General features: G+C 43.6%; 1 protein-coding gene across 2 annotated transcripts in view; it reads right to left on the reverse strand.

Moving 5' to 3' along the window:
* Nucleotides 1–27987, reverse strand: part of TRPC4 (transient receptor potential cation channel subfamily C member 4) — a 1462580-nt gene that overhangs the window by 124696 nt on the left and 1309897 nt on the right. For both annotated transcript variants that reach the window (XM_078657230.1, XM_078657231.1), the window contains exon 7: nucleotides 13497–13816. In XM_078657230.1, the coding sequence (XP_078513356.1) occupies nucleotides 13497–13816 (320 nt within the window). The remainder of the gene's footprint in view (nucleotides 1–13496; nucleotides 13817–27987) is intronic.

Consider the following 27987-nt stretch of genomic DNA (forward strand, 5'->3'; position numbering starts at 1 on the left):
TCCTTCACACATTTGAGTTAAGTAGGGTAACACAGGAAGGAAAACAGTCTGAGATGACTGCTTATCGCTATTAGGTAGCTGGGCTAGATCGCTTGGTGTGCATACCTGCAGGACTTGATTAGGCCTCTCTTTTAAATTGGAGGTGGTTTCCTCGATGTATCTCAATGGATAAAGAGCTCTGATATAGCTCGATTGGGTATCACATTCCTTTCTGTGAAGGCACACAAAATTATGCAAAATGACTAAACGTCCAGGGGGCCAGCTTTCATATATTGGCATAGTTACAACCAGGCCACGTTAAATTTGTGATATTTTAAGTTACCTGTCTTGTTCAGAGACCCAGTGATGAGGGTGTTGCTGGAGGGGTGCCACCGCTTTTTTTTGGGGCGTGACTGCCTATAAGGAAATATGTGTACTTAGCCACCTGTTACTTGTCATTGTACGGGACCCATAGTTTTATAAAATGGGTGCTTTTGTATTCTTAACCATTTATAACTCACCTTTAACGAAGGGTGCAATGACCCTTACTACAGCGTGACTGGGTTCTTTTAATCCTTGATCAGCGCTGACTTGTCATTTTTCACGTCTTATTCAATTCAGACCTGCGGGGGAGTATGAGAAATATATCTCTTTCATTCAGTTTTCTCCCTCTCTTTTCATGGTTTAGTTACGAGTCTTTTTTATTAATTTATAGAAATTACTGAGCTGGTAACTATTATCACACATGTTCATGTACATTAAAGCTGTATTAACTTGGAAAATAGGTTTAACGGTTCTATTGCATGCTATTTTCCTGGCTCATAGTAGGTATTATATTGCTCTATATGAAAACTCATCTTCTGGATACACTACTTTATAGTTTTTGTACAAAGTTATCACGGAGTGGATCCTACACTCGATCTTACACTGCTCCGGGCCCACTACCGTTTAACTGTTGTGGTTTTATTAGCTGATTCAGTTAGTACCGTGGATACAGACTTAACTCATCTGCAACGCTAATAAGGCATTTCCATAGTATTATATAAAGTTTGAGGCAGGTAGTTCTAACGCTTTGCATTTAGCTTTAGGAAACATTTTCCCTATGTCACGTCTGCCTATTGTTGATTAAACACACCGTGCGGCTACGTAAACTCAAGCATACTGCCAAGTGAAGTACTATGTATACCGGTCGGTTTGTGGTTATACCAAACTACGGCTGATAGAGTATTTAGCCTGTTTCTAAAAACATTCGCACAACTCTACCGAGGAACTTGGTTGCAGCGCTTCTTACCTTTTCTTTTAGAGGGGCGCAGGGAGGCCGACACTAAAAGAAAAGGTAAGAACCGCTGCAACCAAGTTCCTCGGTAGAGTTGTGCAAATGTTTTTAGAAACAGGCTAAATACTCTATCAGCCGTAGTTTGGTATAACCACAAACCGACCGGCATACATAGTACTTCACTTGGCAGTATGCTTGAGTTTACGTAGCCGCACGGTGTGTTTAATCAACAATAGGCAGACGTGACATAGGGAAAATGTTTCCTAAAGCTAAATGCAAAGCGTTAGAACTACCTGCCTCAAACTTTATATAATACTATGGAAATGCCTTATTAGCGTTGCAGATGAGTTAAGTCTGTATCCACGGTACTAACTGAATCAGCTAATAAAACCACAACGGTTAAACGGTAGTGGTCCCGGAGCAGTGTAAGATCGAGTGTAGGATCCACTCCGGGATAACTTTGTACAAAAACTATAAAGTAGTGTATCCAGAAGATGAGTTTTCATATAGAGCAATATAATACCTACTATGAGCCAGGAAAATAGCATGCAATAGAACCGTTAAACCTATTTTCCAAGTAAATACAGCTCTAATGTACATGAACATGTGTGATAATAGTTACCAGCTCAGTAAGTTCTATAAATTAATAAAAAAGACTCGTAACTAAACCATAAAAAGAGAGGGAGAAAACTGAATGAAAGAGATATATTTCTCATACTCCCCCGCAGGTCTGAATTGAATAAGACGTGAAAAATGACAAGTCAGCGCTGATCAAGAATTAAAAGAACCCAGTCACGCTGTAGTAAGGGTCATTGCACCCTTCGTTAAAGGTGAGTTATAAATGGTTAAGAATAAAAAAGCACCCATTTTATAAAACTATGGGTCCCGTACAATGACAAGTAACAGGTGGCTAAGTACACGTATTTCCTTATAGGCAGTCACGCCCCCCAAAAAAAGCGGTGGCACCCCTCCAGCAACACCCTCATCACTGGGTCTCTGAACAAGACAGGTAACTTAAAATATCACAAATTTAACGTGGCCTGGTTGTAACTATGCCAATATATGAAAGCTGGCCCCCTGGACGTTTAGTCATTTTGCATAATTTTGTGTGCCTTCACAGAAAGGAATGTGATACCCAATCGAGCTATATCAGAGCTCTTTATCCATTGAGATACATCGAGGAAACCACCTCCAATTTAAAAGAGAGGCCTAATCAAGTCCTGCAGGTATGCACACCAAGCGATCCAGCCCAGCTACCTAATAGCGATAAGCAGTCATCTCAGACTGTTTTCCTTCCTGTGTTACCCTACTTAACTCAAATGTGTGAAGGATTTAAGTACAACAATGCCCCTCATTGTGATAAATATGCGAATAATAACTATGGTGAAAACATTTATTACCCTATTGAGATAATCTAGAAAGTGTCGAAATTATTTTAATAAAAAAGAAGAATGAATGCAAATTGACATTATGAATGCCTCTAATTGTATGTTTTCTTTGTATAGAACTGTTTTGTCCTGATGAAGATGATATCATAATACACCGAAACGCTGCGTCGACAACTTTTGATAACTGGACATCCATGACTATTGTGTTTTTTTGTACATTTTGAATAATATGATCTTGTATGATTTTATTTGTGTATAAGGATTAATCTTTTTCTTAAACAAAAAAGATTAGGAAATTGTTTTAAACATACGGTTTTTTATCAATGTGTCTCACTTATGATTTTATGAACTTGTAATAAACTGTTTTAATTTTTAATAAGACTACATGATGATGTTTTTTTGCATTTGTGTTTTCACCTTTCCTCTTACTGTGTAATAATACAAACCGTTCAGATACAGTGGGCGTTTTTGAGTTAGAAGGGTAACACTGGTAAGGACCCCAAGAGTTGGTCTGCATTACAGACAGACACATACATTTTTTTGTTAGGCATGGGGAGATTAAGTGATTAACCCAGGATCACAGGATGTTGAGCATCCCTGCCAAGACTTGAACCCGGTTCCCCAGCATTGAGGTCGACCGCTCTAGCATAAGGCCATATCCTCTCCCCTATCCTTAATAAGACAGCCCTCCTTTTATACATACAGTGCAACACAAGTAGCTGGATTGGTCTGGTGAACTGTGTGTGGTGAGTGGGGAAGGGCAATTCTGCAGGAATAGGTGTTTACGCACTGTGCCATCAGAGTCTGTCCTCACCTGTAGGGCATGTAAATGAAATATGTTGTATTGTGGTATTGTGGGAAGACTTAATATTCAGGGCAGCAGGTGAGGAGCTTGAATATCGTATTGAAATAGATTCCACAATGAACTACTATTCAAAGGGACATTTAAAAAATACTTTATCCAGGCTCCTCAAATTGATTGGCATAAGGGCAGATTTTCTGGTGACTTTGAAAAGTTGAACAGCTGCAATGAATGTTTGCCTAACAATAGTGCAATGTGTGATGGCAGGCCCTAGATTCTTATTTAGATTCAAATTGGATGTGTTTAACATGAGCCCTGTTATTCAAATGTTTTCAGAACTGTGAGATGAATTTTTACTAAAACAGTTTGAAAATTAACACTCAAAATCAAAATTAGCTGCATGAGTTGGATTACATATAGCGAAGCTTGCCTGACTATTAAATACCCAAATCACACTTCTTGTTTATAGTTCAAAAACGTTTGCGTGTCTCAGGGGTGGACAGTGCTTCCATTTTAAATTACACCTCACACAGGTGTAAAGCAAAGACACTTTCCTACATCATGCGATATGAAATGTTGAATTTCTTCCACAGCCTGCTGTTTTTTCTGAACATATAATTAAATTTTCCGGGAACCTCTTTACAATAGCACAGAACACGCCCACCCTCCCTTGGATACATATTGTGCTTATATTTCCTTTGTAGGCTACAGAAAAACTTTGTTGACCATACTGAAAATGTTGTCTAAATCTGGCTTGAAATAATATATTATTACTTGGCATGTTTGCATATCTTACATGGTTCTTTATGTCTATTCATAATAACACATTTATAGCAGTACAACTGAATGTTCACAACAGGATTTGTTGTATCCTATACAGATACCATGATATGTAGTGTGTAAACCCAATTGTTATTGGCAGGGGTACCATGTGATAGCCCTGACTTGCCCTTGTGTAAACTTGACACTGTCATTGCTACCTCTGACCTCTCAGGTCATGAAGGCAGCAACCAGGACTCTCCAGCCGTCTCTGTCAATTTTCTTTCAATCTGACTCCAGGTGTAACCGATCACCGTGCAGTCTCCCTTGAGGCCTCTGCGCCAGGTGTTTTTTGGCTTTCCTCTTTTCCTTTTCTCATGAGGGTTCCAGGTCAGGTCTTGCCTGGTGGGGTTTCATGCCGGCTTGAGGAGGGTGTGACTTGTCCAGCCCCAGCATGTCTTCAGGATTTCTTCATGAGCAGGAAGTTGGAAAATGTGCTGATGGTGTTTGGTCAGCAGATTTGAAAGATTTTCCTCAGACAAGTGTTGATGAAGGTTTGGACTTTGTTGGTGGTGGTCACTGTTGTCATTCATGTTTCAGCTCCATACAGAAGGACCAATTTTATGTTGGTGTTAAAAAGCCTGATCTTGGCTTGCAGCGTTAGGTCTTTGGAGCTCCAGAACTTCTTTAGCTGATTGTAGGCAGCCCTTACTTTGCCAATTGTTGCCTTAACATTGGCATCTATGCCCCCTGCTTGTCTAAGACTCTGCCCAGGTAGGTGAAGAACTCAATCTCTTCCAGTGCATCACCTGCAAGAGTGACACAAATTGCGCTGGCCGTGTTGGCCTTCATGACCTTGATTTTTCTCCTGTGGATGGTGAGGCCAAGTTGTGCGGCTGCCACATTGTCGGTCTTCTCTTACATCTGCAGTTGGGTGTGGGAGAGTAGGACCAGGTCATCTGCAAAGTCCAGGTCATCGAGCTGCATCAAAGGTGTCCACTGTCTCCCATTTCTTCTTCTTGCGGTGGATGGCATTCATAATCCAGTCTATGGTCAACAGGAATGGAAAAGGTAAGAGCAAACAATCCTGGCAGAATCAATCCAGGCAAAATGTTCAACAGAATCATCATGAACAGAATGAAGAAACAAGTTGACACTCGTGTGTGAGAACAGTAAACTGGCTTCAGCAAAGATAGATCCTGCACAGACCAGACTGCTACACTTCTCATCATCATTGAGCAGTCGATTGAATGGAACTCCCCCCTATGTCAACTTCATTGACTATGAGAATCCATTCAACACCTTGGACAGAGAGACCCTTTGGAAACTCCTTCGCCACTATGGTATTCCAGATAAACTTGCTAGAATCATCAGGAACTCTTACGAGGGAATAACCTGCAAGATAATCCATCGAGAACCACTCATGGAAGGCAGCAAAACAGAGATGAAATAAGACTTATACAGTCACATACACTTTCTCTAGTTTTCACTTGCAAAATACTGTATATTTGCTAACCAATCTATGTAGGATTACATCAGTCCACAAATTACCGATTCCTAGTGGGTCGCAATTGGACATATCTCATGAATATTAATGAGATAGGTGCCAATTGCAATCGACAATGAATCGTAAGCATTACATGGATTGTAGTCTGCTGAGATCAGCAGAACACCATGTCTGTGTCTGCTTTTAGATAAAGTATTTTCTTTTTGAAAAATAGCCCATTCTAAAAGGAAAACTGGATGCATTAAAAAATAAATAACTGCCTACTCTTAAAAAATATTTTTTCAAAATTTTTTAAGATTACCGTTATTCATTGATTTTCATGTAGCACGAAGAAAGAAAAACAAACAGAAAGAGAAAGACATACCCCTCAGAACATAGCCATTCATAAATTCACAGCGTGGTTTAATTGTTTCCGCTGTACACAATACAATCTGTCATGTTTGTAATTGAAGGTATTCGAATACATCAAAAACCAGCACTGCACATTAATTATTACTTTCAGAGGAATCAGTGGCAGAGAACATGCACTGCTGAGGTGAAGGGTCCAGATCAGTGGCAGTAGTCCACCTGGGGCTGGTTAGGCGATTGTTGTGTGGGGATCTGTATGGCCATCTCATCAGCTGGGATACTTTTCAGGTGGGATACAAAGGGCTCCAAAATATCTTTGGCCATTGTCCTAGGGGACATCAGGTCCCAATAAAGTGAAAATTGCTCCTGGCAGTGTGCAGAGTCTTCCACCCAGGCTTGTGCAGTCGGTGCAGGGCACCTCCCCCAGTGCCTTGTTAGCAGTAGTAGCAATGCTACTAGCCGGCGGTATGGTCTCGGAACTGCTTCTACATATCCCAGTACGCAGACCACAGGATGCGGCTGTATTGGTGACCCAAAATGTCTCCCAATGTGTTGTATACCTCAGTCCAGAATCTTGCCACCTAGGAGCAGGACCAAGCTAAATGTAGGAAAGTTGCATCTGGGCTGTGCCAACACACACACTGTGGAATGTCTGTCTTCCCAATTTTGTGTAGCTGTGTTGGTGTTCGGTATGCCCTATGTAGGTAGTTAAAATGTATCAGGCATAGCCTGTAGTTAGCTGACAGCAGGTCAGTTTGGGCACAGGAGTAAGTCCATCTTGCTTCCGGTATCTCAAAGTGTAATTCCCCCTCCCAGGCCACCCTAGCCCTCTGTGTGTCAGTGGCGGAGGCCGACTGTGTTATCGTATAAAGGCATGTAATAAGTTTGATGCGAGGAAGTGGTTGTATACATATGTTCTAGCACCTGAAAGGTAGGGGGAGGGGCTGGCAAGGACTAATGCAGTACGTGGCAGGTGGAGTGGATTTGATAGTACAGTAGTGTGTCTGAGAGCGACTGTGCTTCTGAGTTAATATTTGGCAGGCTTAAAATGAAGACCCCGCCAGGGTATAAATAAGCAAATGTCTTGACACCGCTTGCAGCGGTGTGTTTAGCCACTCCTTTGTCCTGCAGAGGAGGGAATGCAGGTTTGTCCGTCAGAGGGGTAGTAATTGCATATACCATTACGAGGCCCGCTCGTCTGCGGAGACCGCTCCACGCCCATCGAACGCTTTTCAACGTGCTTATTTCTGCTTTGGAGGGCATGTATTTCTGGAATATCGCAGTTCTTAGCAGCCACGGGGACACCTGATCGTGTTCATTCACCAGATGTGGCTGGAAAGGGGTTGGGTGTAGCCAGTGGTGTAGAAATTGTGCCTGAGCACACTGCGCGTACAGCTGCATATTCTGGAGCTTCCAGTCCCCCCTGCATGGGTGGCAGTGTAAGCGTTTTGTATGCCACTCTAGGCTGACGTGCCATCCATGTTAGAGTGATTACGTTGGAGCTCAAATTGTACAGTGAGCAGGAGAGGAATATATGCAAAAAGGTACAAAAACTTGTGGAGTACCGCCATTTTTGCAACAGCTTTACGCCCTGCAAGCGAGAGAGGCTGTCTGGTCCAGAGTGGGATCCAGGCCTCAAGCCACTCGATAGCACGCCAGTAGTTCTCTCACCACAATTCATCCGGGTCACTGCTCAGCCATATGCCAAGGTATTTAGCGGGTTTGCTCGCCCATTTCAGCTGATACTCGCATTGTGTACGGCGTGGCGGAGTCTATCAAGGGGAATGGAGTTGACTCGGCCCAGTTTATCTGCATCACCGTGAATTGCCATATCGGATCACCTCTCGTATTACGGGTTCTAGATTTGTGTTCGGGTGTGTAACATAGAGTGCCACGTCATCGGCATACATGGAGACAATTAGGCCACAGGTAGCAAAACATATACACGCTCTGCATGATGATGTCGCAGCCTAGCGGAGTGCGGCTCCATGGCTATCGCAAAAAGAATCGGCAGGAGAGGGCAGCCATGCCAAGTACCACGGGTTATGTTTATAGGCTCTGAAATGTTGCCATAAATCCTATTGCGCACCGTGGGGAGGATATAAGAAAATTCGAATTTTCAAGATGAAGTCATGGCTTAGTCCCAGCCGTCACAGCAGGGGAAAGAGGAAGTGCCGCTCAAATGTGTCAAAGACTTTAGTGGCTTCCAGCAGGGCGGCCACTGCTGGGAGGTCGGGTAAATATGGTGCATGATGGCAAAGATTGTACTAAGATTGTGGGAAGTCACACGGCCCTGGATGAAGCCTGATTGATCAGGTCTCACAAACAAGGGCAGGAGGGGGAGAAAGCAATTCGCCAATACCTTGGCGTAAATTTTGTTATCTATATTTATTAGGGAAAGCAGGTGATATAAATTGCAAAGTTCTGCGGGCTTGTCCAGTTTGAGAATGGTCACTATTACTGCCTCGCGCAGTGAGAGGGGTATTTACCCACAGTTAATGACACATTGTATATTTCGATGAGGTGCGGAATTCGAATAGGGTATATTCTTTATAGAAAGCCGGTGTGAGCCCGTCAAGGCCAGGTGCCTTGTCAGCCGGCAAACCAGCAATAACGTGTGCAATCTCTTCCAGGCATAATCAGCAAGTCCTAATAGTCTCTGTGGCTTTAGTCAAGCCACAGTAATTGTAGGGTGTTGAAATAGTCACAAAGTGACTTAGGTTCTCTGTCCAGGCCGCTGATGTATAGCCTAGCGTAGAAGGTCAACATTACCCCAGTTGTGACTGTGACGTGACAAGTTGAGCATCAACGTCTCTTAGTTCCCACACATATGTGATTGCATGTGGCTTATGTAGCAGGCCGGCCAGTGTCTTGCAAGGTCGGTCTCCCTCCCCATATTTCATGCCTTGGTCTCCTTGCCAAGATAATGAGTTTCTGCCTCTTCCTTGATAGTTGTGAGTTTGTCTCTAATGGACGCTAGTATGGCAAGGTCAGGGGCTCTATAGTAGTCTTCCTCTAGTGTCTGAACTTACCCCTCAAGTTTTCAGAGCGTGTTACACGGTGCCCGCAAAACCCCATCTTGCTTTCCAGTACAGGTTCCACGAATCACTACTTTAAATGCCTCCCATAAAGTAGAGGGGGATTCAACCGATGTACAGTATGTTATGAACTATACAGAGGATCAAAGTCAATGCCCACAGTATCATGTCATGAGGTTAAACGTATAGTGATACTTGTATAGATTTGTCAATCAGAAAATGAATGTTCGTGTTAATGAATACAACTGAATTGTGAAACTTAATAAGTGAGGTTTTGCTATCACTAAAACAAGAATTTGAAAGTATATTAATTGTTGTTGTGTGTTACTTATCCTGACTGAAATAGTATAGCTTATTTATTGAGAATTTTGATTCTCCAGGAACAGTGCTCACTGCATGTAGGCCTTTGTCTACATTTTTGTTTAGTATTCCCAGATTGTGCAGCCAACACAATGGGTAGTGATGCACCCTTTAGTTAAGTTGGATTTATAGATTACTATGACTATTAGTTGAGTGCTCCTCCTTCCCCTCATATTTGAGTTAGTGGCATAGGCAGAGGCATCATGTTATGATCCAGTAGTCTAGCCGTGACCATGTATTGTGGTAAGAGGAGAGGCATGTCCCCTCACGTGTGTTAGGTGGGTATGCCGCCATATGTCTGTGAGTTGGTTTTCCGTCATTAGTGTGTTCAGCACTTCGGCTGATTGTAAATGCTGTTCGACATCCTACAGCAGTCTACCGACTCTTTAAGTGCAACATTAGAACTGCCCGTAGTGCCATCCCTGATGCCAGGTTGTCCCTTGTTGACAGATTTTTAGAAAGAAGTTTGGGTTGTCTAAGTTTCGGCCTAATACAGCTACTAGTGTCATAGGTGGCTTGTTTATTGTACCAGTTACAATAGCGTACCTGCCGTATATGTCTATGTTTGACCCAGTGGCATGCCATGGTAGCCCTAATTTGATTAGGATCGAGAACCCCCTACTATAGCTCGAATAGATGGCAGAGTGTGTTTCGTCCCACCAGCGACCTTGCAGTCTAGTTAACGCAGCATTGGTCAGGTGGGTCTCTTGTAAAAAGCATATAGCTATCTTATGGAGCACTAGGTAAGAGTGGACTAGATGAGACTTACGGTAATCGTTTAGGCCCCTATCATTCCAGGTTAGGCACTTAACGCTAACCATAGTGGTGGTGTGAAAATATTGTTGTCTGTTTGTTTGCATTCGGAGGAACAGGCAACGGCGGTGTCCGGGTGTGACCATCCAGTTGTCTGCATGTGTGATACAGTCCTAGCGAAACCGTCCAGACCAACCCTGTTCTGTTCCCATAAAAAATACACCACTCCACGCCAACATGTCACAACAGCAAAAGCATTCCAGTATGCGTTCCCCCCACCACCCACTCCAACCTACCAATCAGGTTGAGAAAGCAATCCCACCCACATAACATTATCCCAACAAACCTCTAACAGAAAATATGTGGGAACCATCCAGTGGGAACAGGGTTTCTCAGATGAACTACCCTGTTTCTGAGAATAGGGGGCTGAGAGGTGTCTTAAGGGTTAGATGACATGACTGAGTATGCTGCCAGGTTGCATGGGACAAAACATGTTAGCTGCAGTCCGCCAACCTGCTTCAGTTATCTGTAACAGGGGACGCCACGCACCCAGCAGCAAGATTAGTCATTGTCACTTGTGCAGCCCTCTTCTGATGGTTGGGGGGACTTTGACGAAGCACGTCTTTTTTTGGCAAGTTGATTGGTGTACTTCAGGGCCGCCGCAGGGTCTGGGAGGAATTTTGTGGTGCCATCAAGTGATATCTGCAGCTTAGCTGGTTAGAGAAGGCCATATGCTGTTCCAGATGTTAAAGCTCATGCTTGGCAGGCAGGAATTTGTGCAGTGCGGCCTGAACCTCCACAGAAAATTCTGAATAGCAGGAAAGGGTTCTGCCCCAATAGAGCACCACCCCACACTCCCTTGCTTTGCGGAGGATCCTGTCACGGTCCCGATAGTTTAAGATGCGAGCAATTATGGGACGGGGCGGGAATCCTGGAGGAGGATGAGGTACAAGCGCCTGATGTGCTCTTTCTACCACAAAGACCACCAATAGCACGCCACGAAGAGCTTGCGTAGCATGTCTTTAACAAAGTCTTCCATCTTGGCAATATTTGTGGACTTTAGAAGTCCCTTTATTCAGAGGTTATGCTTTTATAAGTGCCAGTACTTTGTCCATCTCTGATAGTTATTTACTTTCTGTCGTCTGCTCTGTGGTCTTCCAGGTCAGATATAAGTGTCTCTGTGTGGTCAATCTGGTCATCGTGCGCACCAACCCTATGTTTGACGTGGTCCAGGCGGGCGGTGAGGAAGTCCAATTTAGAGTCCATTGTTTTCAAGCTGGACTTCACCTCAGTTAGTAGTGTGCGGATGTCTTTGTCTGATGGTGCAGAGCCAGCCATCAACACGGATGGTTCATCACTGTTCTGGGCCGATTCGCCGTGTCTGTTGAGGCAGCGACCATCAAACATGAGTTTAGTTTGCTTGGTATCAGATTTGCCCATCTTCTTGTGCAGAGCAATGCTGTCCCCTATGGGGTTCCTGTCCGCACACGCCTTCAATCAGCTGCAGGGAGGGGGTCAGCAGTATTACCAGTATAAGCGTATATATGAGTGTAGATCTCTGGCCCCAGTATGATGTCTCAGGAGTCAGGTTTAGGTGGCACGCACCCCCATAGCCACCTAGGGCAACACGCTCTCAGGAGAGGGCCAGGGGGAGGCCACCAGATCAGCTCTGGGCCCTAATTTCAGCAGACAGAGGATCCCCGCAATGTAGAGTCACCGAAACACAGGGCGGAGGAAGGCAGCCCAGTCCCAGGTCTATTCACCAATGCGCCTAATGTACTTTGCTCAAGGCGCCCCCAGCAATGCCAGTGTCTGCCACCCCGGGAGAGGGCAGACGTTGCACTCCAGGGTGACATATCGACCTCCATCCCCCCGCTCATGAGGTAGGACAGGCTTCAGGCCCCAGGGTCACAGCATGCAGAGTGCAGGGATAGGCACTAACAGTGCTTTTCAGTGGGTGGGGAGGCCATGCACTTATCAAGGTGTCTCAGGCTGCAGCCACTGCCGCTGCCTCAGTCCCTCAGGTCGCTCTACACAGCCTGTCTGTAGTCGGCCCAGTTTTCGGGCCCACAGTGTCACCCCAGGGCTCTCTGGAGCATCAAGGCAGAATCAGCTGGGTCCGGCTCCGAGCCGCAGAATGCTGCGCGTGCCGGCCCGTGAGCCTCCGCCACTGCCGCGGTCCTGGTTGCCCAGGCCACATGCAGTCAGAGGCGGCCAAATCGGCCCACGCCACAGGCTCCCACCTCAGCCCCAACTCTACAAGTCTGCACAAAGTGCCGATCCGGCCTTCACAGCTCCCTGCCTCATAGGCTGTGCACAGCGGATCAGGCCCTGCTCTCATGCACAGTCTGCTCCGCAGTCCCCAGCAGGACAGCAGGAGTCGTCAAATGCTTTCAGGCGACACAGCTCAGCTCAACATAGTCTCATTTTGGTATAGTAGGTGCGGAGGCCCCAGTTTTGGACGGATGGTGTAGGATTTCCTTTTCGACCGGTAGACCCCACTCAAGAGGGCCGATTCACAGAACTAACTTAAGACAAAATCATAAACGTACTACTTTTTAAATTCACAGAAGGCATTTAGTAGTCTAAGTTCGGATTCTATCTTAAATTAGGATTTTGCCTTAAATTACGATTTTGTTTTAAATTAGGATTTTGTCTTACGATTTTGTCTTAAGTTAGGATTTTGTCTTAAATTACGATTTTGTATTAAGTTAGGATTTTATCTTATATTAAACATAAGACACACTTAAGTTAAATTTAAGACATAATCCTAATTTGAGACAAAATCCTAATTTAAAACTTCTAAATGCCTTCTGTGAATACCAAAAGTAGTATGTTTATGATTTTGTCATAAGTTAGTTCTGTGTATCGGCCCCAGGTGCGGCAATCTTGCAGCCAGGTGAAGCCATGACCCAAAAAATATTTTTTCAACATTGATAAAGGGAAAAGGGTCGCTGTTGGGACCGCTTCCTGTTTGCACATGCTTTACCACTACTTTTCAGTAGTCTGTAAAGTATTAATTTTTTGCAACGCGATTACGGTCGCAAAACATTAACACATGCCCCTGCAATCTCTGTGATCTCATCAGCGGGCAATCGCTACGGAATGTCACTTTCAATACCGAGCTATTTTGTTGAATTAATATGAATACTTATACTTAAACCCAATGCCCACCTTGAATTTATGTGCATTGCTTTTTATGAAGGCGGAAAATAACTAAAAAGTTCACCACGTTACCATGCACAACTGCATTTGTACAGAAAAACAACAAGACCTGCAAACTCACGTTGAAAAGGCGTTGTTTTGCTTTTCGCATCGAATTCCTTTGCAGTGAGTTTTTTCGTCGCCATCTGTTTCGTAATAGAAGTAGAGCTGGTTCAACCCATTGGCAAATGCAAGGAGCACAAGGCAGTATATGAATAAAAACTTTAAAATGTCCAGAAGCATCCTCCCCAGGGAGATCTGCAGCGGTCCTAGGTGAGAGTTTGCCGTAAACAATGAGATTAAGCGCAGGGAGCTGAAGATGTTGGCGATGGCGAAGACTGCTTCCGCCACCAAGGTGGGATGCCACATCTCCCACTCGGCCCTCTCCCGACTGCCGTTGTACTGGAAGGGAAAAAAACACACTTTAGGAAAGTCTCACAGAAACCTGCTGAACGCTTAAACTTCATTATAGAAAGGAGGGGCGGCCAATGATACAGAGAGCACAAGTACAAAGGATATAGACAAAGCAGTGAAGGAAAATCCATAAACAACACCTACACCATGGGGACAGTCAACGAAACAATAAGAGAACAGTCACCCTTCAGTGGTGAATAATAGTAATTGTAATCATTGCTAAACGCTCAGGTATGAATTCTGATTGTGTAGGCGAACTTTCAGGAACGATCTTACTGGCATTCTAGCTTTTTAATCTTTATGTTTATGGAGCGACTGTGACCGTCTCTGCACTGATAGGAGCTGGGATGCTTTGAGATAGAGCGTTTGAGAGCCCATAGCACTCAAAGACCACATGGCTAAGCATGAAGACACAGCTACACCTACAGATTATAACCAGAGAGACTAGTATTATGAAGCAGGGGAGGACGCATTTATGTGACATGCTGGACTAAATTATGCAGCAAGGGTATGCAAATTAAGTGTCACTTGTAAACATGAACACTGTCCAGGGAAAGGTTTTGTCTCCTTACTGTGAGTGTAAAACCAAATATAGTAATACTCAACTGAAACTTAACCTACCACTGCTTAGCAAAATGTTTCCCACTGCACAGCAATACTGTGTGGCAGTGTTTCAATAACTTCGGATCCGTTCAAGAAAGTTACAATTATTTTTTGTTAAAATGTGTAGTATATGCAGACAAGATAGTTGCAATTATTTTTTGTTAAAATGTGTAGTATATCCAGACAATACTGGAATATTTGGTAAGAGGGGTAAAACTGCCAGACTGCATCATTTCATTGGCTCTGATTCTTACATACCTGCGAGTCTGGGTATAAGAAGGTACAGAGATAAAGACGGTCTCCACAACATCTAACTCTGAAGTGTGGCTGGGTGTTACAGTGTCCACATACGGTTAAAATATGCCTATTCGAGAAGCTTCAGCTCATTTCTCCTTGAACTATGGACATTCGACTAAACGTCTTAGTGCTATATGGTACCCTTTAGTGGTAGAGCACATGGAAGCAGAAGGATTATCAAGGCTATGTGTAGGTTTAAGCATTGGTTGATTGTACATTTGTGTTAAGTGGTCATCAAATTCACAGAGTAGATAAATGATTTATTCCAAACGAAATCCATAATTAGCCATGAAGTAGAGTTTAGGTAAGAGGTTTCTTAAACTTAGTTACAAGATGGTAAGTAGGATAAGTTCAGCAGTTCAGCCCCACCAGGAGCAGCATCCTTGCTGCTCAGCCCACACACTCCAACTGTCTCGCTCTCCACTCCACCAGGCACTCCAGCATTCCACTACCTCATCAGGCATTCTAACTTTCCACACACACTTCACATTCATACTGGCTGAGCAGCAAGGATCAGGTAGCTAAGGGAAAGGATGTAAAGCAACATTACAAGTTACAACAATAAATAAATACATATATCACTGCGGTGAGTGCTTGACTGAAGTGAACCAACTTCAATCAAAGAGTGTATTGACTGAGTGCCTGCAGTGCTGTGCTCTTGAGGAAGAAGCAACCGGACCATTTTAGCTGCTGGGGCAGGTCAAAGTGCAGCATTAAGAGCAGAATCTCTTGTGGACAAAGGGCATGCACGGATGTATGTCGTTACAATGCAGGCTATTACAACGCCTGCCTTTACAACGCGGTTTTTACATCGCATACCATTACAACGACTTGCGTTGGGGGCACTGGATAGTGAATAGTTTAATTTACTATTCCAACTCCAGTCCCCATGGATAGTAGGGAAGGTGTTGGATAGTAAATTAAATCTATTCCCTATCCTAGAGCGCCCGCAGCGCAATGCGTTGTAATGGTTTGCGTTGTAATGACCGCGTTGTAATGGTAGTGCGTTGTAAAGGTTTCGTTGTAAGTGATGTTTACCGCATGCACTGCAGGCGATGATGAGGAAGGACAATGGAATGGGGTACAGGAGATAAGAGCATAGGGGTATATTACCAACAACTAGCGATAGTTTTTGTCTCTAACTTGTTTAGAGACAAAAATTATCGCCGCAAACCGGCGATTTTTATCGCAGATAAACCTTGCTATTAGCAAGGTTTATCGCAAATGCGATAAAAAACGGCCGCAATGCATGAATATCGCTGAAAAGTCAGCGATATTCATGCATTATCGAGCAAATGCTCTTAGCCATGTTATCCACCTCCCATTGGATAACATGGCTAAGAACTGCTCAGGGCAGGTGTTAGCTTTTGGAGATATTCGCGCTTAGCGCGAATATCTCCAAAAGTTGGTAATAGGAGATAGCGATGTTAGCGACTGTTTCCAGTCGCTAACATCTTGGCACGCCCACTTTGCATGTCATTAGTGATAAATATCACTGACATGCAAAGTGGGGCCCAAGATGGTCGCTATCTCCTATTAGCTGTCGCTAACTGGTGTTAGCGACAGCTTGGTAATAGGGAGATAATTTTATCTCCGCTTTCTTGGCTTTTAAAGCCAAAAAAGCGGAGATAAAACCCCTTGATAATATACCCCATAGTTCCCAATGAGAATGATCAGGGCTTGCCTTACTGCTAGTCAGATCAACATTGGCCCCGCCCATCACACAACAAAACCGCATTACTTCTTACCAAGAGTACACGTCAGTGAAGATATTCATTTTCAAATGAAAGAGTAGATTATTAAATGTAAAATAGCAACACAGTTCAGAACACATTTTATTGAACTTTTATTGAGTTGTCTCTGTGCAGTATGAGATCAATTAAAGTCGTGTTCATGTTTTGGAGAAGGGACCGGTTGCATGGGAATCGTTTGACTGCACTGCCATGGAAAAGTTTAGCCTGCAGCCCCGTAAACATTCATCTTTCATGAGCCACTAAAACCCAAGAACAGTGAGGTGTCTCCACTTACAGCCTGGACCATAATCACGTTTTTCTTCTTTGCACCGTTTTAAGTCAACCAACTGAGAATTGTTATGTATATACATAAACAAATGTATGTTCCAACATCACTGCTGCACAGGCCTTCTTCACTTTTGTCCATCCAAATTTGTTGGTTATTACCCCGCCCTAAAGGCCTCTCAAAGAGATGTGGGTGCGCCACACATATAACCGAGTATAATCAGACTATCACACTTCTGTATCCTTGCTGTTACAAACAACTTTCAAAGCTTGAAAATGGCTTCGTGAACCCATTCATGCTACCTATGTGATGGCCCATTAACTCGGACTAGGGCCTCATAGGGCCACACTCTCAAAGCTGTACCAAAGTGGGTCAGGGTGAAACACATTGAATTCCCACCATGAATAAGTGCCATATACCAAGCATGTCTGTATGCAGGATTAAAGGTTTTTTTCTTTCCTTGGTCCCCTTTCCTTGAATATTTCAGTTGAGTGGACTATGTGTGTAAAATGGGTTAGAAGATAGAGCCCGAAGCGTTACTGCCATAGACTACAACCCTGTGTTGTATAAAGGTTTGCCCTGATCCTGTGGGTAGCTATGCCTCACCACCTCCCTGAGTCCCAGATGCTGCACTGCCTCCAGCCTGGACCACGTGTGTGTCTACAAAGTGCCATCCCCTGAAAATGTCCTAGCTAGTAGCCAGCCAAGCACAACCCCAGTACACCAAGCCAGGGCCACTGGAAATATGTGAACAGGGGAGGACCAAAATATTTATCAGGGTTCATACCCAGATACAGCAATGATCAGCTATAAGGTGACCAGTGAACCTTTGCGAATGGGGATCATTTCTTTGTTTTGATGTTTGGGACCCCTAGGGTTGCGAGGGGGTGCCAACGAGGAGAAAAAGTAGTTTGGAACATCTGCAATAAATAGGGTGGATGATCTGACTTACTTCGAATAATGGGCCTATCTCATTCAAGGGATCAGGTAAAGGTTGTTTTCGCCACTGGAGAGAGCAGAGGATGTGTCAGCAGGAACATGGCAATTCCTTTAACTTTAAAGAGAGAGGGAATTGCGCGTTTTGCGGACATGGTTCACTACTACCTTTGTGCTGGAATACCCTGTCCTCTAAACTCTAAATATGCCCCTAACTTGATACTGCAACAACTAGCGAGCATGTGCATCAGGTAGGACCTATGGCTGAGGAGATTGTGGGTTTGTATTTTCATGTGGGGGAAGAGAAGATTGTGTATGTTTTATTTAAAAGTAGTCTTGATATAGCTTCCTGTTTGTTTGTCTCTCTCTCTCACTCTTTGATGCCCATTCTCAAGAAAAACAAACAAACAAAAAACAATCTTCATTTAAAGATCATTAGTTTTCATTGTAATGTACCTTTTCGCATAACATTCAAATACGTATTTATCACACTGCCTTTCACATGAAGTTTGATCCTATCACTACATACCCCAACTCGCAGATCTTTTATTTTGACAGTTCTTGCACTACTACTCTTTATACTTATAAAAAAAACCCTCTTAGATGCTTTTGACGGTACTATTCTCTGATCCCGCACAAATGGTACATTTTCTATCATTAATAGGCATTTTCCGACATATCAGAGATTACCAATTAACACTCAGGATAACTTGCCCTATGGTTGTGAACCATGTACCTTGTTACCTTCATACTATTCGTTATTGTTGTGTGCACAAGAGAGTGCTTCCATTGCAAGATGTATGCTTCCGTTTAAAGATGTCTTTATGAACAGCAGTTTTATTTTCATAACACATTTTATTAGATTTCCTGTCACAGATTGACCCGAAAGGACCAAATACAGATACAAATAGACTTTCAGTAATTGACATGACATTATTTCCTAGGCTTAAACCAGGCAGATGTGCAAATAAAGAAAGAAAAATGTAAAGGAACAACATAACAATATGCGCTTTAACTCACCATTGCTCCCCCTTGCTGCCCAGCCCGTAGCCCACCGTCTATATTCTTAAATTATGAAACGTTACGTATGTCTTACCAATATGGTCGAATTTCGATGTCTAGAACGATCAGCCCACCTCTGCCAGATTTTTTAATGTGTCTGTGGGCACCCTCTCACTTGAAATACAAGTGTCTCTAGGCCCATACAGAAGTCCATACCCTTCTTCCTGACACCCACCAAGGGTGGAGTCTCAGCTTTCCATAGTCTGGCGATGTCGGGATTAGCGAGGGTAAATCCAAGAAACAGCAGGTTGTGTTTCTACCTGTTACCCCAATTTCATCAGTGCTATGCAATAGAAGTAATTTAGGGGATACAGGAAGGTCCCAGGCGAGCACCTCACCCAGGCACGACACAATACCCCTCCAGAACTGAGAGAGAGCTCTGGAGGCCCACACTGTATGGAAAAAGGTACCGTCCCCACTGCCACACCGCAGGCACACGGGGGAAGCAACAAGCCCCTTTCCCCACAACCTATGTCTAGTAAAGTAGGCACAATGTAAATATTTGAATTGAATAAGTCGCAGAGGGTAGGATATCACAGCACCCGCTGGGACTCCATCGCTCCATCCAATCATCACCATCGATATGTCCTAGATCACTTTGCTACGCTGCTCAGGGGGATCTAAGGAGGTAGTAATATTTGGGATTAAAGATTGGTAAATCTTTGTTATTTTATGATCACCAAGGTCTCCCATTAGGAGTTTGCCCTTTAACGGGTTAAACTCTGGGAGAGTCATGAGACCATTGATAGATGGAGATAAGGCATGGCGGAGTTGTAGGCATCTAAAAAATTGGCTGTGAGGCATGGAATATTTGGATTGTAGTTCCTGGAACAATTTGAGGTTAAGGCCACACATGACTTCACCTAAAGAGGAAATGCCTATATGGTCCAAAGCTGAAATCCCTGTAGGCCTGTTATTTGGGGAATAAGTCTGTTCTGCCACGACGGAGTCTATCACGTGAGGAAACCCCAGCCCCTCAAACTGCGAAGGGATTGCCTTCACATCAGGATCACAAACTCGCAGCCAAAGGAGGCGTGCTCATGTCTGATTTGGTATATGATACACGTGAATGGAGAGATCTCCCATTACCCAGCGTTCAACTGCATAGGCAAGGTAATCTCTGGGGCTGTATCACTGGGAATGGGTGATTCAGAAATTGGTAATGGAGGTCGATGAAAGGATACCATCTTAAAGATGACGGAGCGGCCAAAGAGGGATAGGAGCAAATGAGACCATGATCTAATCTCTGTCTTCACACGTTCAGTCTAGGGGGCCAGATTACATTCCCAGGAGATAGACTGACTGCCAGATAAGAAGACGCCCAAATATTGCAGGCCATCAACAGCCACGGTCAGGTCCGCCGTCCACGCAGTGTCCTCCAACAACCCCAGCAGCGGCTATGATGTAGACTGGTGCACAGACATAATATCGACTCCAAAATATCGTTTGGACAGAATATCGAGCCAAAAATATCGTTTGGACAAAATATCGACAGGACAGAATATAGACAGCCAAAATATCGTTTTTAAGGTAAGTGAAGTAATATCGACTGTAAATAATATAGAAAGTGAAAATATGTAAGTATATAATATAGATAGTAAAAAAAATCGTTTTTATTTTTAGGGTTCAGGGTCAGTTTGGGGTTTTTGGCTAAAGGGGTATTTTTAGGGTTCAGGGTCAGTTTTGGGTTTTTGGGTAAAGGGGTATTTTTAGGGTTCAGGGTCAGTTTTCAGTTTTTGGGTAAAGGGGTATTTTTAGGGTTCAGGGTCAGTTTTCAGTTTATGGGTAAAGGGGTATTTTTAGGGTTTAGGGTCAGTTTTCAGTTTTTGGGTAAAGGGGTATTTTTAGGGTTCAGGGTCAGTTTGGGGTTTTTGGGTAAAGGGGAATTTTTACGGTTCAGGGTCAGTTTTCAGTTTTTGGGTATTATTTTATTATATTTTGTTACTATATATATATATGTTTTAATAAATATGAAATAAAAAAATATTTATTTAACTTTCATTAATTATTTAATTATTATAAGTTAATTTAAGTAATTTTAAGTATATTTTAGTAATTAATTATTAATATTAATTTAATTTAACACTGTTTTTAGTAAATACGATATTTTTTACAACTATATTTTTGTAAACGATATTTTTAACTCGATATTTTTGTACTTACCTGTTTGTAGATAGAAACTCGATATTTTGACTGTCAATATTTTGTCAACGATATTTTTGATGGTCGATATTCTGTCCCTCGATATTATTTCAGTGATCCATGTAGACTTGTTGATGATCATATATAGTCCTGTTATTTCTCTGAACACCTGCTTTATTTTGAGGGTTCTGGGACGAGACTTATGTGGGTCTGTGAGGAAGAACAGAACATCATCGGCATATGACGCAGTGCAGTCCAAGACCTCCTGAGACACTCAAAATCCTGGACTAGACCATCAATTGTAACTAAGGCTCCCTGTTTTCACGGATTTTTACAGATAAATACAGACAGAAAACAATGTGTTTTCTGTCTGCATTTATTTTTAAAAGTGTATAAATACAGAAAATTGTGTTTCTTTTAAGTGCCTCTTCCTGCTGTCTTTCATGAATTGTAGTCAAACAGCTGAGCAGATGGACAACATGGGAAATTAAAAAACAGGATGAAATTTAATTAATGGCATATGTCAACATACATTTGTGTTATAATGCTAATATTTAGTGGAAGTATTGTTGCGTAATATTTGGCCGCTTAAATAGCTAAATAAATATGGAAATGTACAGTTTTACAACATTATTTATAAACAAAACATAAAATAAATATGGATAAATACAGATAAAATGGCCCAAAAATAAATATGGATAAATACAGACGGATATGTTAAAAAAATTAATACCATAAAACCGGGAGCCCTATAACCCATGCAGCCAATGGCTACATGGCCAGAAAGAATAAGAGAGGCAACAGTGGGCAACCTTGTCCGGTGCCATGCCTGATGGGGAATGGGGAGGAGATAGAACCTGCCACCCGTACAGAAGCCATCAGGTCAGTGTACAACAGATAAATGTAGGAGAGAAAGTGAGGGCCCATGGTGAGTCATCGAGAGAGTGCAAATCCATAGGACCAACTGACAGAATCGAACACCTTTTCTATATCTGCTAACAGTAAGGCAGCTAGATGTTCCAATCGATCCATGGCAGCTATCACGGTGTGAGCCAAACGGATATTGTGACATGTAGCCCAATGAGGCATGAAGCCCACCTGATCCAGATGCACCAGTTGGGCCATATGGGGCATCAGTCTATTGGATAGGGCCTTCCCCAGCAGCTTGGCTTCAATATTTAGGAGGGAGATCGGGCGGTATGAGGACTGAAGCTCCAGGAGATGACCCGGCTTTAGAAACACGACCATCTCAGTGTGGCACCAGTGCGGGCATGTGCGCATCTTCCAGCATGGCCTGGATCGTATCCAGGTAATGTGTGCCCTTTAGTGGCATATATGCTCTAAAAAACTCCCTGTGGAATCCGTATGGACCTGGGGCCTTACCAGGTCGCAACTCTGACAGAACTTTTTCCAGTTCTTTGACTGTGAGAGTAGCATCTAGTGATGCTCTTGCCGCAGCCGATAATGCATTTGTGGGTAGATTGTCTATATTTGTGACCTCGCCGTCAGTCAAGACATCTCTATTTGCATGTAAGGCCCGATAAAAGCTGGCAAAGCTGTTGGCCACTGCATTTGGATCAGTGAGTACCACACCTCCACCGTCATGAGTTGTGGGGATCTAAACCGGCATCAGGGCGTTCTGACACAGTCTGTGTAATAACTTCCCAGACTTGTCTCCCCATTGATACATCCTGCTCTGGGAGGTCAGCCATGTGCATTTGGCCTCCTCCATTAACACCACCTGGTATACTGCTGTTGTGCAGGGCCCAACTGTCGGTGTGTCTGTCCCCCCATCCTCCCTCCTACACCTCTCCAGCTCCAATATGTGAGCCTCTATCTGCAAGCGCTTAGTTCTATACCGTTTGCACTCCGCTGTACAAAAACTGATATCAACTCCATGTTTGGTGGGCTACATCACCTCCCATAGGATACCCTTGGAGGAGGCAGTTGTCTTGTCAAGGGAGAAATATTCAGCTATAGCGTGGTGCACGTGTTCTATATGTCTGGTCTTGCAAGTGCCAGGGTTAGAGTTGCCAGCAAATTGATGGGCGAATGGGGACCCACTAGAAACACACATTATGTGTTAAAATACCCCTCACACACCAAAAGGGCCCTTGGTGTCATGCTTCATCATCGGGGTCTGCCCGCTCGTCTACCGAACGGGGCAGTGCTGCGACAAGCGACTACGCTGGAGCACCTTTTGAGTGAAGGTGCTATGTGAGTGAGTGGGAGTGAGTGTCAGTAGGGTCAGGGGTGATATGGTGATATTTAAAAAATACCTGGCCTAGTGTAAAGAAAAAGTATTTATTAAGCACTGGCTGGTATTATTAAAAAAGTGATGTCGGAAAGATTAAGCTGGTTAGTGTGCTAGCTTTCCTGTGCGGGTCAACGTGTTTCGGGGCACCATGCCCCTTCGTCAGGACCGAGGTCAGATCCCCCTGTCACTCACTAGATGTTTTGCCACAGTGCGTGTACGTACCCTAAACTGTAAGGTAGTAATATTTATCAATGTGTATTTATATTTTATACACCCTAGCTAGTACTGGTATGCTTGGTTGTATGCCTGAAAAAACAAGAACCAGGAGTTACTAGTGCGCGGATCCCAAAGCGCTTCGCTTAAAGGTACCTGTGAAAAGAAATGGTGGAGAAAAAGAAGCTCATACACATAGTGCATACAGATACTGCTGGATGTCCTATGGGAGATGAATGGTTATCCATTGAATCTGTAGATAAAATTAGCTAGGCACGCAGTCACAGCTAAGTTCAAGATACAATTACACACATAATCAAGTACAGCATGGGTAAGAATGTGCATAGCGGTATATACATACTAGGTTGGTAGGGGATCAATGCCCCATGAGCCAAAACTGAACAGATGGGTAATTGGAGGTCCAACTGCAGTGGGGGAGTAAAAAAAGGGGGAGAGAGAAACAACAGAGTCTGTAGGTATTTACACCTTCGTTTTGCAATGAGTATGGACAGCAGAGATCTGGTGCCTATCCTAGATCGGCTATGCGCACACCTCCACTACCTTTGGAGCCACGGATTCCCACCCGTTTACCGACAACATCGCCTCGAACAGAATAAAGGCTTTTTGAGGCATTTCTAATCAATAGCGATCTTCCTTGAAACAATACCCCCCACCTAGCGCTCCAGTTTCGGATACTAACCAATGGCCGCCATATTTTCCTTCCGAGCCGCCCTCATTTTTTCAAATACACATGTCCCGAGTTAATGGTCATTATTCAATTAAGTTCAGCAATTCATGACCTTCCTCCGACTATAAAAACCTCCGCCCCAGCTCCCTTCCTCACAAGCACGGAAGCCACGAACAGAGGAGGAAGCACCACGAGGCTGGAGGTTTAGTAAGTACGGCATAGCCGATCTAGGATAGGCACCAGATCTCTGCTGTCCATACTCATTGCAAAACGAAGGTGTAAGTACCTACAGACTCTGTTGTTTCTCTCTCCCCCTTTTTTTACTCCCCCACTGCAGTTGGACCTCCAATTACCCATCTGTTCAGTTTTGGCTCATGGGGCATTGATCCCCTACCAACCTAGTATGTATATACCGCTATGCACATTCTTACCCATGCTGTACTTGATTATGTGTGTAATTGTATGTTGAACTTAGCTGTGACTGCGTGCCTAGCTAATTTTATCTACATATTCAATGGATAACCATTCATCTCCCATAGGACATCCAGCAGTATCTGTATGCACTATGTGTATGAGCTTCTTTTTCTCCACCATTTCTTTTCACAGGTACCTTTAAGCGTAGCGCTTTGGGATCCGCGCACTAGTAACTCCTGGTTCTTGTTTTTTCAGGCATACAACCAAGCATACCAGTACTAGCTAGGGTGTATAAAATATAAATACACATTGATAAATATTACTACCTTACAGTTTAGGGTACGTACACGCACTGTGGCAAAACATCTAGTGAGTGACAGGGGGATCTGACCCCGGTCCTGACGAAGGGGCATGGTGCCCCGAAACATGTTGACCCGCACAGGAAAGCTAGCACACTAACCAGCTTAATCTTTCCGACATCACTTTTTTAATAATACCAGCCAGTGCTTAATAAATACTTTTTCTTTACACCAGGCCAGGTATTTTTTAAATATCACCATATCACCCCTGACCCTACTGACACTCACTCCCACTCACTCACATAGCACCTTCACTCAAAAGGTGCTCCAGCGTAGTCGCTTGTCGCAGCACTGCCCCGTTCGGTAGACCAGCGGGCAGACCCCGATGATGAAGCATGACACCAAGGGCCCTTTTGGTGTGTGAGGGGTATTTTAACACATCATGTGTATTCCAACACCAACAGGATGCACAATAAACCTCCCCGAGGTGGACATTTGTGATTACTAAAACTTTGACAAGAGGAGGACGTGCCCACCTCGGTGCCTACCAGCACCACCTCTTCCATCCCCTTTTTTTGATTTTCTCTGACCCACTAGAAACCACAGTGCCACTGGAGAGTGGTCAGAGAGTCCTGTGCAGCATTGCAACCTCAGACACTCTATAAGCATGGCCCACCAGCACGCATATGCAATCTAGCCGGGAGAATGTCCCAGGTACCAATGAATAGAAGGTATAGCCTGTCTCTGTGGGGTGGTGAGCCCTCCATGTATCCACCCATCCCACTGTGTCCGCTAGAGGTCTCAGGCAGGAGTCCTGCACCCCAGAGGCTCGCCATGTATCCTGTTCAGGATACATAACATAATTCCAGTCCCCACCAATAACTTCCAATCCCTTTGGCAGGGATTCCCACATATCTACAAGTCGGTCTACAAAAGTTTGACTAAGTGGAGGAGGGGCATTGATACTGCCAATAACTATGGGTTCCCTATGTATGGTCCACATCACGAAGACAAACCTGCCCTGCATTTCTACTCAAGTCTTCAGAGGCTGAAAGGAAAGTCTTTGGAGTATAAGAATAGACACTTTCTAGGAGCCCCTTGTGAATCCTGAGTGAAAAGTGTAGACATAACCAAAACGAGTCAAACGGGACGTTAGACCTAAGGAGCAAATCAGTCTTTAAATGCATGGCCTAGCGAAGCACTGCATCCCACTTCACCTTATCTAGAACCTCTCGAACATTCCACCGGTGCCGCCCTGCCACGCTTTCCTCTCCATGCTCCCTATCTGATGGTGCAGCTGTGTACCCTGGACCAGCGCAAGGCAGAGAAAAGGAAATTAGCCAGTAATCCGGCAGGTTTATGTAAGATATTGTCGATGGCTGCCGGAGCTCACATGAAGCACATACCTCTAGGCCTCGCCCCATGAACAGCAGTTTTAGACACTATACATCCACACAAGCCCTGGAGATTTTATTTTTCTGCAAGAAGTCAATTTATTGATATAATTGGAAACCAGGCAGAGGGTCTTTACAAGGGCATTTTGGCTACTTGTAATGTCTGCCCACTTGTAACGGCGTAATTTGTAGCTGATTCCTTTAACATCCTTCAGAAAGTCAACAATATCTGCCACACTGGACAGGTTAAGAACATATGGCAATCATTCGCCAGGGGATCCTTAAACCTTGAACATACCTATTGGGTTCCAGAAAATGTTGTTAACTTCGCAGGGGTCCAATAAACCCGGTAAAGGGTAAATAAATGATTACGCTTGAAATAAGCTGGTTTAACTATCTCACGCAGCAGTGAAAAGGAAGCCAGCCAGGCATCGTACAAATCAATATTTTCTAAAACATTTTGCCATAAGTTTTGAATATCTGCTCTGCCTCTTTATTGATTTTCTCTGTCTTCATAGCCTGGATTAACCACATATCATCCTGATATTCTACCCACTGCTGTCTGGCCCACCAAGCTGGAAGTTGATAATATTTAAATCAAGTTAATTCTCCTTGAGTACATAGAGACAAAGATTCCCACCTCATCAAGTCACCACCTGATTTCAAGTCTCCCCAACAGAGAAAACCTGCTTGCTTCAAAGGCAGGCTAAGCACGTCATCCAAACATTCTGGCGTACCTGGTGTACCCCAAATCGGAGAATAATCAGAATAATAAGTTTCAAATGTTTTAATTTTACAAACACCTCATTGTTGCAATTGCGAGCACCTCCATCAGACAAATGATTTAAAATGAAAGTAGGCGTGGTAGTCGACATTTCGGTCCTCAGGATATTTTAGAATCAAGTATTGGATCACCCTTAGGAGTTTGCACGAACAATACAGCTGACTCTGCAATTGGAGTCAGCAGTACGTCGTGGAAGCCAGCCAGTCAGAATCTAGACTGATGCGATTCCGTCATAAATGGGCTTCAGGATAGCACCAGAAGGTTTGCAACTTTTTGATTTATCTGCATTAATTGCTGGTATGCGTGGGTTGCCATTGAGCAACCGCTTCTCCTGATTACAGAAGACACAACTATAATCACATATTGTTGTGCAAATCCCTAAGGGTCATTCAGCACTTGGTTATAAAACGTCCTGAAGATGGTCTAGCTGAAGTTTACACTGCATAGACCAAAACGTCGACAACCACGCCTACTTTCATTTTAAATCATTTGATTTAAGGACATGGTGTCTGTTTAGTCAGTCACATTTTCCTGTTACTGTTTAACGGAGGTGTTTGCAATTGCAACAATTATGTGTTTGTAACATCAAAACATTTGAAACTCCTGGTTGCGTTGTGCTATTTTATGAACATCTTTTTACCTTTTTGTACCCTTTGAAATATCTTCTCACTATAAATGTATTCTTTTGAAATATATACTCCCATGTTAGATTTCTTGCTTCACATTCATTTGAATTGAAATAAGTGAATTTGATTTCAAAATGATTAAAATGTGAGCCACTGGATATAGCTTGCCAACATTTAATGCAGAATTAATGTTTACTAATGCATGGTTTAGTAAATCCCTTGTAGGCACACGTACTTGCTAACATATTCATGTGAGGCACTATTTTAAAAAATGGTTGCAGTTTCTGATGTTGTGATCATCTTGCTCCTGCTCATTCCCTGTCCTAATCTACTACCCGCAGGAAGTCTTCTCTACCCACAGATTTTGCGAACCAGAGAGTGCAATGACGCAAATAGATTGAATTATTAGATAGCATCTATTATGA

Source organism: Lissotriton helveticus, chromosome 8, assembly GCF_964261635.1.
Source record: "Lissotriton helveticus chromosome 8, aLisHel1.1, whole genome shotgun sequence".
NCBI classification, from domain to species: domain Eukaryota; kingdom Metazoa; phylum Chordata; class Amphibia; order Caudata; family Salamandridae; genus Lissotriton; species Lissotriton helveticus.